We start from the raw sequence: 12,877 nt of genomic DNA, 5'->3' as shown, positions 1-12,877 counted from the left end.
GATCTTTGAATTAACCCCATGCTGTAACACTGCTTTTATTCATCTCCCCCTTTACACAATAACGGCTCTGCTCAGAAGTCTTTCTGTTTGCTTTCAGCCAAAAGGTGCATTAGGAAACGCTATAAAAGGCCACGCTAATAGTATACGGATGATCCACCTTCAGCAGGTCGTACCGATGGAGCAGACAATGGTAAGCACTATATTCTGTAGACAGGTGCGGGGATCAGGGCTGTGTATCTGGACTCTACATTGTGGTTTCATTGTGATAGAACTGTCCTGGTTTCTCCAAATGACTGTCATGTCTATAACACATTGAGTTGTGTCAATTGTATGCATGGATTGTCTATTGAAAGTTGACTGTTACACAGTGGCTGCTGTTATGTGCATGACTATATAATCTGTTCTGACTATACTTTGACTATACGTCCTGTTTAGGACAAGTGTAGGACCACCTTAAAAATTTGATGGGTAAAAACAGTGATAGTGGTTTGCCACAATTTTCGATTAATGTCTGGTTGGTTGGGTCTGACCCTTCTGAGAAGATACCTTCTCTATTGGCACCCCATACAGCTACACCCCTGGCTTTGAGCCCTGGCTTATACAAAGTAATGTCATGACGCTTTGTCTCCTGTCAGATCTACTTTGCTTTTCTGGAGGCCCACATGGTCCGATATTGACCAAAAGGGTGCGGCCACACGGTCAGGTTTCCTGATGCAGTTTTGGAAGCCAAAATCGGGAGTGGATCATAGAGAAAGTATACAGGACAGATACCACTTCTCCTCTTTTTTTGGCTTCCAAAACTGCATCAGGACACCTGACTGTGTGGCTGTTCCCTAATGGATTGACTATAGGGTCCCTGAAAAAAATAAAATGCAGAATATGAAGTGCTGTGGCTTGGGTCACAGTGGTCAGACCATTATATGATGCCAAATACAGGTTGGGCTTCCTTCAAACTTGTGTGATGGACTCATTAATTGATCCTATCCATTTCTATACGACTCATCTGATACCAAAGTATATCAGGGGGTCCCTTCTTTTCATTCCCTTCAGATTTCAGCATCAGATGTGGCCACTCGTTCGTGACCATGTCACTTTATTTGCTATGCTCTGAACTACTCAAGTATTACTTGATTGCTTAGATATTGTCCTCCATATTTTTGTCGAGGCTTGATAAATGAACTGCAGTGGCTTCTGAAACATCTCCACCAACTCATATGTAACTGTTATGTAACTGTTGCCAGATATGACACTTGTAATTTTTACATTACTTCTAGAGATGAGCGAATTGAAGTTGACGAACTGGAATTCAATCTGAATTTCAGGAACAATTCAATTTGCATCGAATCTGAATTTCCACACGCTTCGTGGTAACGAATCACATTTTTTCCTAAAATGGCTGCTGTACACGTTAGGACATGGAGAAAAGAACTCTGGGAAAGAGGGATCACCCATAATTCCATGCATGCAGCCAATCAGCAGCCAGCCAGCCCTGTGATGTCACAGCCCTATGAAGAGCCTCAGCCATCTTGGCTTCTGCCATTTTCCAGTGTACTTAGTGTAGGGAGAGACGTCAGCAGGCGCTAGGGACAGTGCAAGGGAAGACTTGAAAACTTTTATTTTGCTGAATAGAAGTTCAGGGAAAGGTCATTAGAAGTGTAGGGAAAGAATAGGGAGGAATTATTCCACACTATAAAAGGAGAACAGGGTCCAACAGGGGAGGTTACAGCCTGGGTAATAGGAGCAATCCTATTACACCTTGCTGCACTGACTGGGGATCACAACTGCCATTATACTGCTGCTTTCAGGTTTGCAATAGATGATACCTCTGTAATTCCAGCAAACCGTTCTTGTTATTTGCCGTTCAGCAGTGCAGTTATATGTTCTAAAGCCTTTTTTGGGGTATATTAGTGGGGGGGGGGGGGAGGGGGGGGCTCATTAGCCGTTGTGTAGTGAAGTGAGAAAATTACAGCCTTTTTTGGGTTGTATTAATTTCCTTTTTATTTATTTATTTGATCTAACATTATATCAGACAGAGAAGTGCCAGGCCCTGCACAGGGGAGTGGCAAAGGCCTAAATGTTTCTGGCGCAGGCAGAGGTCACAGCAGAGTAAGGGGCCGTGGCAGCAGGGGTCACTTCGAGACACCTGAGCTCCCAGTGTCAGCTAGCAGTCATATCTTGACCAGCAACCCAGGGGTTCTTGAATGGTTGACTCAGTCATCCACTTCATCGCAAGTGACATCAGACACCCCCAGCCAAAAGTCGGTGGGTTATTCAGACACAACCCTTAGTTGGCATGGCCCGGGAGCAGGCCCTGTGCCCTCACCTGTCCTCAATCTGCCTCTGTCCTTTTCTGTTCCCTCAGCCAGAGAAGTATTTTATGCTGTAGGCTCAGCTCCACTATACAGCGAGGACCAGCTACTAGAGGACAGTCAGCAGCTACTGGCCAGCCAAGATGTGGATGAGACATCCACTGCTTCCTCCGGTAGGCGGGCAAGTAGTGATGAGAAGAGTGGCGTGGGTGCTGGTGTTGCGAGCGGTCATGCTCCTGGCTCAGAGACCATTGAGGAGAACATTAGTGACGTGCAGACAGTACAGGATGATGATGTAGCCGATTGCAATTGGAAGCCGGGTGGCGAAGGGGCTTCATCATTATCGGGAGAAGAGTGTGGGAGCTTGCGCTTGAGGCAGCGGAGCCAGCAAGTCTGTAGTGTGGCCGGGAATCAGCAGGGTGGCAGCAGTGGGAGGTGGAAGCCAAATGTGCCTGGGGTAGACCACCCGCTTCGCAGGAGCCTACCGACCTGGAAAGTAGTGGTGTAGAGGTTCATGGAGGCAGCGGAGGTAGCAGTCAGTCAGTGCAGAGTGTTGGGGGTAAAATCACCTACTCAGCAGTGTTTTTGTTAAGCCGCTGAAGCGGGTGAACATGGCCATTTGCTGAATCTGCAAGGAGAAGGTGAAGCGTGGCCAGGGTGCCAATGTTGGCACCACAGCCCTGCGTCAACATATGCAGAATCACCATAAAGTGGCCTGGGAGAATCATGGCTTCAATGTAGTGGTCCAGCCTGCCGCAGCAACCGCTGCATCACCCAGTGGCACGCACCCGATTTCAGGCAGTCAAGGCTCCACCACCTCAGCCAAGGTCTGTCCTTCCCATCATCTACGGGTCCTGATGCTCCTACTCCTCGCTCTCCTACTCCTCGTCAGTCATTCTGTCAGAAATTGATCACCAAAGCAATTGCCAAGAGACAACAGTATGCGTGCACTCATCCAACGCCACAGAAATTGAATGTGCTCCTGTCCAAATTGCTGGTGCTGCAGTCTCTCCCTTTCCAAGTGGTGGACTCTGCACCTTTCAGAGAACTGATGGCTTGTGCCGAGCCGAGGTGGAGAGTCCCAAGCCATCATTTCTTTGCCAAAAAGGCAGTACCAGCTCTGCACAAATATGTAGAACAGAAGGTGGGCCAGTCCTTGAGTCTGTCGGTGTCTGCCAAAGTGCAGGAACAATACATGTCCTTTATGGCCCACTGGGTAAATGTGGTTCCTGCCCAGCCTAACCAGCAACTTGGTCAGGTGACTCCACTTCTGCCTCCACGTTCTCACTCAGGGGCATAGCTAGAAATGACTGGGCCCCATAGCAAAAAAAAATTATGGGCCCCACTCCCGGATCTCCCACCCCCACATACCTCTCAGACCTCCCACCCCTTCCAGAGCTCCCACCCAAACACCCCTCCAGTACCTCCCACCCCAACATCCCCACACCCCTCCAAGACCTCCCACACCCACACCCATCCTAAATCTCCCACCGCCAGTCCCCGTCCCCGTCCCCAGATATAATGGTCCAGACATCAAGTGTCCTGCTCCCCCCACAATTTAATGGTTTAGACCTTGGAGATCCTGCGGCTCCCCCCTCAATAAATTGGTCCAGACCTCCAGGGTCCTGCTCCCCCTTAAATATAATGGTCCAGACCTCCAGGGTCCTGCTCCCCCTCCTCCCCAGATATAATGATCCAGTGTCGTGTTCCCCCCTATATAATGGTCCAGACCATACCTCCAGGTCCAGCCCCCCCCCCCTTCTCATTAAATGTACTGGTCCAGACCTTCAGGGTCCTGCTCCCCCCTCCTCCCTAGATATAATGGTCCAGGACTCCAGAGTAAATTTTACCAGTCCCAGAGTCAGCCAGCCCTCACCTCACAGCCACTTGAACGTCTGCGCGCCCACACTCCAGCAGCACTGCCAGGCCCAGCAGCACGCAGCTTCGCTGTACGCTCCGCCTCTTCCACTTCCGGCCAGTAGGACTGCCGCCCAGACTAGGAGCGGGACCACTCCCTCTCCTCACTGCAGGTACGCCTCTCTGCCTCCAGCCGCCCCCTATCGCACTGCCCACAGCCTACAGGCCCTGCAGATAGCGCTTTCTCTGTCTGTCCTGGAGGGGCCTGCGACCCCTGTAGCTATACCACATGAATTAAAAAAATAATAATTATCCTCAGCAGGCAGCCCGGGCCCCCAGTAGCGTAGGGCCCCATAGCCATTGCTATGGCTGCTATGGTGATCCCTACGCCCATGTTCTCACTCCATTGGTCCTGCGACAATGTCCACCTTTGCCTCCTCATCCACCACTGTGTCCTCAGCCTCCACTGCAGGGACAATTCACAGTGCTCTTCCAGCATACCACGTGTGCAGGGCTCGGCGGTGTCACGCTGTTCTGCACTTTGTTTGCCTCAGCGAACGGAGTCACACAGGGGAGGAACTGCTCCGTGGCCTTCATCAAAAAATCAAATCTTGGCTTTCTCCACGACAACTGAAAATCGAAACCATGGTGACCGACAACGGGAAGAACATGGTTTCGGCGCTGCATCAAGAAGGTCTGAGCCATGTGCCCTGCATGGCGCACGTGTTCAATCTGGTTGTCAAGCGGTTCCTGAAGTCTTCCACCCATCTGCAAGACATCCTAAAAATGGCCAGGAAACTTTGCATGCACTTCAGCCACTCGTACACTGCCAAGCACACCCTCCTTGAGCTGCAGCAGCAGAACGGCATCCCCCAAAATAGGCTGATATGCGACGTTTCCACCTTTTGGAATTCCACCCTTCATATGTTGGACCGTCTATACGAACAGAGAAAGGCCATAAACGATTTCTTGATGATCTGAGTACTCCCCTGTGTAACTTTGATTTCAGCCAGTGGCAGCTCATGCGTGACACCTACCGTTTGCTCATGCCCTTTGAGGATGCCAACTGGAGGAGGAGGAGGAAAAGGACATTGGTGCACAAGCAATGTGTAGCAAAATGGGTGGTTTTTCTACACAGGTGACAGGAGAGGAGGAGCAGGAGCAGCCGGAGGAGCAAGAGGGAGATGATGAAGACGAGGCAGATGACCTAGGCACACCGTGGCAGTATGCAGTGGAGATGGAGGCAGGGAGTGCCTTTGAGTCCCTTGCACAAATGGCCCGCTGCATGCTCACTTGCTTTGGTAGTGACAGCCGAATTGTCACCATTCGACAGAGGGCCGCTGCCTATCTATGCCATCGTCCATCCTCTTGCAGGTCTGACCAGGGGGCCCTCTGTGCTCTCGTTCCCCTGCCATGGCTGCTGTGGCGGGGTAGGAGCAGTACCAGCTCCATCAGCAGCAGCTTGAGTCTAGAGTTGATGATGAGCAGCTTTCTTAATCCACCTAGTGAAGAAACTACTCACCAGCAGCAGCTAGACCTGGAGCAGAACCTGAATTAGCAAGTGGTGGCATACTTGGACAGCACCCTGCCACTCCACATTGAAGATCCATTGGACTACTGTGCAGCCAAACTGGATTTGTGGCCGCAACTGGCGTGAATCAGCCAGGATTTCCACCCACCAATGCCTGATGCATCAAATTAGATCATCCATGCTGCCCCACCCAAACCTTGACAAAAGAGACCGGTTTCTTCTGGCTACCTGCCTCAGCTACTATTCTGATTCTGCCACCCGCCTGATGGCACACATCTGATGTCAAGTGCTCCTTCTTACACCCACCATCATCAGTGGGTACTGTTATTGCCACCCACCTCCCCACTCTGTCACTAGGTCACTCTGTGGTCTCCTGATGCTGCTGCCACCTCACCACTCAGGTCTCCTCATGTTGCTGCTGCCACCTCCACACTTTGTCATTGTGCCACTCTGTGGCCTCCTCATGCTGCTGCCACCTCCACCCTATGTCACGTTGCCAGTCTGTGGCCTCCTCATGCTGCTACCACCTCTACACGATGTCACCTTGCCACTCTGTGGCCTCCTCATGTTGCTGCCAACTCAACACTGTCACCTTGCCAGTCTGTGGCCCCCTCATGCTGCTGCTGCCACCTCCACACTCTCATTGTGCCACTCTGTGGTCTCCTCCTGCTGCTGCCACCTCCACACTCTGTCATTCTGCCAGTCTATGGCCTCCTCATGCTGCTTCCACCTCCACACTGTTACCTTGCTAGTCTGTGGCCTCCTCATACTGCTGCTGCTGCCACCTCCACACTATGTCACCTTGCCAGTCTGTGTCCTCCTTATGCTGCTGCCACCTCTACACTATGTCACCTTGACACTCTGTTGTCTCCTCATGCTGTTGTTAAATCAACACTATGTCACTGGGCCACTCCGTGGCCTCCTCATGCTGCTACTAACTCAACCCTATGTCACTGGGACACTCTGTGGCCTCCTCATGCTGCTGCTGCCACCTCCACACTATGTCACCTTGCCACTCTGTGGTCTCCTCATGCTGCTGCTACCTCAACTCTATGTCATTGGGCCACTCTGAGGCCTCCTCATGCTGCTGCTGCTGCCACCTTCGCACTATGTCACTTGCCAGTCTGTGGCCTCCTCATGCTGCTGCTAACTCAACACTATGTAAATGGACCACTTTGTGGTCTCCTCATGATGCTGATGCCACCTCCCCACTATGTCACTGGGCCACTCTGTGGCTTTCTCATGCTGCTGCTACCTCAAAACTATGTCATTGGGCAACTCAGTGGACTTCTCAAGCTCTTCTTTCATCCTCCCCACTCCATGACTGGGCCACTATTTTGCCTTTTTGGCCTGGTTGACATCATCATTTATTTGACCCTTCTTCTGATCTGTCAGAAAGAAGGAAAAATTAGACGCACAGCGGATCCTGTCTGTATAGCAGCTGTAAGGCCTGTATGGTCCCATCAGAATTGACTTATGACACCTGTCTTGTCCATGTCATACTGACTTACAGTATTGTTTCACAGCAGACTCCCTATGCGTGTTACCGCAAGGCACAGTGTTCTACACCACTATAAAGGCTCTCTGCAGCCAGGAAATAGCAGTTTTTTAACGTGATTCGCCTCAAATAAATTTGGATCGAATCGAAACTTTGCGGAAAATTCGGCGAACCGGCCGAGTCGAATTTTTGAGAAATTCGCTTATCTCTAATTACTTCCCCTCCAGTCTATTTCTCTAATGGATCTGATGATCTTTTAATCTGCCTCTTCCTTTCACCACACAACATCCTCGAGGAGCTTCATGTTAGACAATATCCTATGCATGTCCCACCATGGTTCTAGAAGATCATGCTATAGATTTTCTGTCCTAAGATCAGGAAATTGGACAGGTTTAGGGCTAGTAATATGATACAGCATGCGTGCACGCTCTATACAGTGGTTTTTCTCTCAGTCTCTGGGTAATAGTGTACAGTAGTTTGATATCTATTGTTGATATTGCTTTCTTATTCCTCCCTCTGCCTTTCAAGAAATATGTTAAAGCCAGGGTAAGCATACGTGACATGTTGCACGTCTGTAAATGTATGTTTTACCTGTGATGTTATATGTTGTGTATAGGGTGAATATCATATAGAATATTTCTATTCCTATCTAAAGAAGCTACTACTATTATTATTTATTATACTACTACTTAAAGTGGACCTGTCTCCTCTCCTGACATCATAGAAACCTAGTCACAAAATTTATAAGTCTGAAAAAAATACATACATCCATTTAGTTTAGCCTAATGTTCTGCAGTTGATCCAGAGGGATGCAAAAACATGAGGTAGAAGCCAATTTTCTTTATCTTAGAGGAAAAAAATTCCTTCTTGGCTCCAATTAGGCAGTCAGAATTACTCCCTGGATCAATGACCCCTCTCTAGTAGCTATAGCCTATAATAATATTATTACACTCCAGAAATACATCCAGGCCCCTCACTAACTCACCATCACCACCTACTCTGGCAGAGAGTTCCATAGTCTCACTGCTCTTACCATAAAGAATCCTCTCCTATGTTTGTGTACAAACCTTCTTTCCTCCAGATGCAGAGGATGTCCCCTCGTCACAGTCACAGTCCTGGGGATAAATAGATGATGGGAAATATCTCTGTACTGACCCCTGATATATTTATACATAGTAATTAGATCTCCCCTCAGTCGTCTTTTTTCAAAACTGAATAACCCTAATTTTGATATAGTTGCCCCATTCCAGTTATTACTTTAGTTGCCCTCCTCTGGACCCTCTCCAGCTCTGCTATGCCTGCTTTGTTCACAGGAGCCCAGAACTGTACACAGTACTCCATGTGTGGTCTGACTAGAGATTTGTAAAGTGGTAGGACTATGTTCTCATCACGGGCATCTATTCCCCTTTCGATGCAACCCATTATCTTATTGGCCTTTGCAGCAGCTGCCTGACACTGGGTTCTACAGCTTAGTTTGCTGTTCCCTAAAATTCCTAGGTCCTTTTCCATGTCTGTGTTACCCAGTGTATCATTTAGTATGTACGGGTGACTTGCATTATTCCTTCCCATGTGCATGACCTTACACTTGTCAGTGTTAAACCTCATCTGCCACTTATCTGCCCAAGCCTCCAATCTATCCAGATCCCTCTGTAGTAGTATACTGTCCTCTTCTGTGTAAATTACTTTACACAATTTAGTGTCATCTGCAAAAAGTGATATTTTACTATGCAAGCCTTCTACAAGATCATTAATAAATATTGAAGAGAATAGGGCCCAATACTGACCCCTGAGGTACCCCACTAGTGACAGTGACCCAATCTGAGTGTGTACCATTAATAACCATCCTCTGTTTTCTATCATTGAGCCAGTTACTTACCCACATACAGACGTTTTCTCCCAGTCCGAGCATTCTCATTTTATATACTAACCTTTTATGTGGTACAGTGTCAAATGCTTTGGAGAAGTCCAGATATGTGACATCCTTTTGACTCGCCGCTGTCAAGTCTAAAACTTACCTCCTCATAGAAACTGATTAAATTAGTTGACATGACCGATCCCTCATAAGGCCATGCTGATATGGCGTTATACAAGTATTTTCATTTATATACTAGATACTAGAAAACCATCAGTTTACCCATGACAGATGTTAAAATTATCAGCTTATAGTTTCCAGGCTCTGTTTTTTAACCCCTTTTTGAATATTGGCACCACATTTGCCAAGGTACCACTTGGAACATAGCCCGAGTTCAGGAAATGTTTTTTTACAGTAGAAATCAATTTATTAAGTTATTACGCAAAGTCTCACGAGACTAAGCGAAGTAATAACTTCGGCTCGTCTGAGCTAATACATTCTAATACTGTACGGAGCGAGCAGTATTGAAACAAAGTTCTATGCAAATCGCTTTTATTACTATTATAATTTCTAGTATTATTATACAATGTTATGTAAATGATTATATCTAATAAGCTCAAAATAAAACGCTTGCATGATATTAAGCATATTGTTATTTAGTGTATGGATTTATCACCGTCCATCATGAACACGATCATGATATTTACCGATGTTGATGGAAATACTTTGTTTTACAGAGTGTTTTAAATCAAAGCATTAAATTGCTAGAGAGGACATCGTTCGATATTGAGGTAAGTTATTTATGATTTAGGCAGTTTTAAATTATTTTAGCCAAAAATCAGTAACATACAATCATTAAAAAACAATTGCCTCCGAAGTTGAACATAGCTGTTAATATACACTGCCCGTCCCAAAAAAAAGTTGCCACCAAAAATATTTTGTTGGACCGCCTTTGCTTTGATTACGGCACGCATTCGCTGTCATTACGATAAGCTTCTGCAATGTCACGAGATTTATTTCCATCCAGTGTTGCATTCATTTTTCACCAAGATCTTGCATTGATGATGGTAGAGTCTGACGGCTGCGCAAAGCCTTCTCCAGCACATCCCAAAGATTCTCAATGGGGTTAAGGTCTGGACTCTGTGGTGGCCAATCCATGTGTGACAATGATGTCTCATGCTCCCTGAACCACTCTTTCACAATTTGAGCCCGATGAATCCTGACATTGTCATCCTAGAATATACCCATGCCATCAGGGAAGAAAAAATCCATTGATGGAATAACCTGGTCATTCAGTATGTTCAGCTGACCTCATTCTTGGAGCACATAGACCTGACCAACTGCAGCAACCCCAGATCATAGCGCTGCCCCACAGGCTTGGAGAGTAGGCACTAGGCATGATGGGTGCATCACTTCATCTGCCTCTCTTCTTACCCTGATGCGCCCATCACTCTGGAACAGGGTAAATCTGGACTCATCAGACCACATGACCTTCCATTGCTCCAGAGACCAATCTTTATACTCCCTAGCAAATTTAATTTTTTTCTGGTTTGCCTCACTGATTAGTGGTTTTCTTACGGCTACACAGCTGTTCAGTCCCGATCCCTTGAGTTCCCTTCACATTGTGCATGTGGAAATGCTCTTACTTTCACTATTAAACATAGCCCTGAGTTCTACTGTTGTTTTTCTTCGATTTGATTTCACCAAACGTTTAGGTGATCGCTGATCACGATCAATCAGGATTATTTTCCCGCCACATTTCTTCCTCGAATACGATGGGTCCCCACTATCCTTCCAGTTTTTAATAATGCGTTGGACAGTTCTTAACCCAATTTTAGTAGTTTCTGCAATCTCCTTAGATGTTTTCTCTGCTTGATGCATGCCAATGATTTGACCCTTCTCAAACAGACTAACATCTTTTCCACGACCACGAGATGTGTCTTTCCACATGGTTATTTAAGAAATGAGAAGCAACTCATTGCACCAGTTGGGGTTAAATAACTTGTTGCCAGCTGAAAGATAATCGCCCATGCAGTAATTATCCAATAGGAGGCTCATAACTATCTGCTTAGTTAAATCCAGGTTTTTTGGACCGGCAGTGTAATATGTCAATATTCGCACATATTGGGAGACATTTTGCATGCCTGTCTTAATTTCTGCCCTGCCGGTGTGACATGGGCCACAGTTATTAAGATATGTAGGGCTCTTCATATTTACGCCACATCTCTGCTGTCCATGTGCCAGGACTGAAAGCTATGCCAGAAATATAGATTTCAGGTATGAACTAGCCCCACACCACGCACCCCCTGCCCATTTATTAGAAAACTGGTGATCAGGGTACAAAACTCCCAAAAAGTCACACATTTTTGCGCTGATTTTCTGGCATAGAGGGATGAATACATGTGGGATTGTTTTTAATATGAAACTAGTAACATCAAAGCTTTAAATTGTTTATCTCTAAGACCCCAAATCCAAATGTCTGGTCAACAACCTATGGCACTCCAGCTGCTGTGAAACTACAACTCCCAGCATGCACACTTGCTCAGCAGTGCCTCTCAGAATTTAAAGGAAGATTCTGGGGGTTGTAGTTTCACAGCAGCTGGAGAGCCAGAGGTTACTGATCCCTGATCCCTAATAAATGCAAAGTGAATGAACAAAAGAGAAATCTTAATCCAATCGATATTTGGTGTGACCACCATGTGCCTTCAGCATAAGTTCTTCGAGGTACACTTGCACACTCTGTTTTGAAGGAACTCGGCAGGGAGGTTGAGGTTGTTCCAAACATCTTGGAGAACTAACACAGATCTACTGTGGATGTAGGCTTTCTCAAATCCTTGTCTCTTCATGTAAGAGGCTTCCACTAATAGCTGCATAGCACTAGGTGATGTCCGAGAAGGGTGCACTGTTTTAGCAATGTTTCTTGTACGGCCTAGTAACACGCCCTTTAGTTGTTGCCTATTCCCAGGATAGGTAATCTATATCAGATCAGTGGGGTCTGACTCCGGGCACCCCTGCTGATCAGGCGTTTGGACATTCTGTGGTGCTGTGCCCTCTTCTAGGCCAGTGACATCACCTTCATCAGTCACATGGTCTATTTGCAGCTCAGTCCATTTCAGTTGAATGGGCTGGGGCTGCAATACCAAGCACAGCCACTATACAATATATGGCGCTGTGCTTGGTATGCTGTGAGGAGGCCGCAGCTCTCACCGCAAACAGGTGATCGGCGGGGGTGCTGGGAGTCGGACCCCCACCAATCTTATATTTATGGCCTATCCTGTACGCAGCACTTTGCATTTAAGGGACCAAAGGGAACGGATTAATGATGCCGGTATCCTACATAAACCCTAGTAGCTCTAATTAGATTTTAATAGATATGAACACTTTCAAAGAGTTTCATTCAGAACAACTCTCCATTCTGGCTCACAGAGGGGGTCCCGAGCATGGCATTCTCCTCTATCATGTTCATATGCTCTAACATGGCACTATGAGAACCTCTCTGGTAGTAAATGATATAAATAGTGCACTATGAGGCATATCTCCACAATACCTGTAAAGATAAATAATGGAGAAAAAGTTCTGTCTGAGCATATACTTGTGTTTCATTCCAGGAAAAGGTACATGACGTGATTTCATCGATTGACGCCGCTCAAGCACTGATCAATACCAATGCTTCCACGATCATAAAGCAGGTAGGACATTACCGTTCTGTAGCATCTGAGCTAGATGGTAAAGCTGGGTTAGAAGTAAGGCAGTGTGGTCTGCTACCAGAAGATCATAAAAAAAAGTACCTTAGTATGTCCTCAATATTTATGAGCTGTCTCCTCTAGTGT

General features: G+C 46.7%; 1 protein-coding gene across 9 annotated transcripts in view; it reads left to right on the top strand.

The window, feature by feature from the left end:
• Window positions 1–12,877, top strand: part of PROM1 (prominin 1) — a 194,156-nt gene that overhangs the window by 149,568 nt on the left and 31,711 nt on the right. For all 9 annotated transcript variants that reach the window (XR_006390259.1, XR_006390261.1, XR_006390262.1 and 6 more), the window contains 3 exons: window positions 98–190; window positions 9,785–9,838; window positions 12,656–12,736. Coding sequence is in view for 4 of the 9 variants with exons in the window: in XM_044296871.1 (XP_044152806.1) it covers window positions 98–190; window positions 9,785–9,838; window positions 12,656–12,736 (228 nt within the window). In the remaining 5 variants the exon portion in view is untranslated. The remainder of the gene's footprint in view (window positions 1–97; window positions 191–9,784; window positions 9,839–12,655; window positions 12,737–12,877) is intronic.

Source organism: Bufo gargarizans, chromosome 1, assembly GCF_014858855.1.
Source record: "Bufo gargarizans isolate SCDJY-AF-19 chromosome 1, ASM1485885v1, whole genome shotgun sequence".
NCBI lineage: Eukaryota > Metazoa > Chordata > Amphibia > Anura > Bufonidae > Bufo > Bufo gargarizans.
Note: the sequence above shows the minus strand (reverse complement) of the source record. Positions and strands in the feature narration are given on the sequence as shown.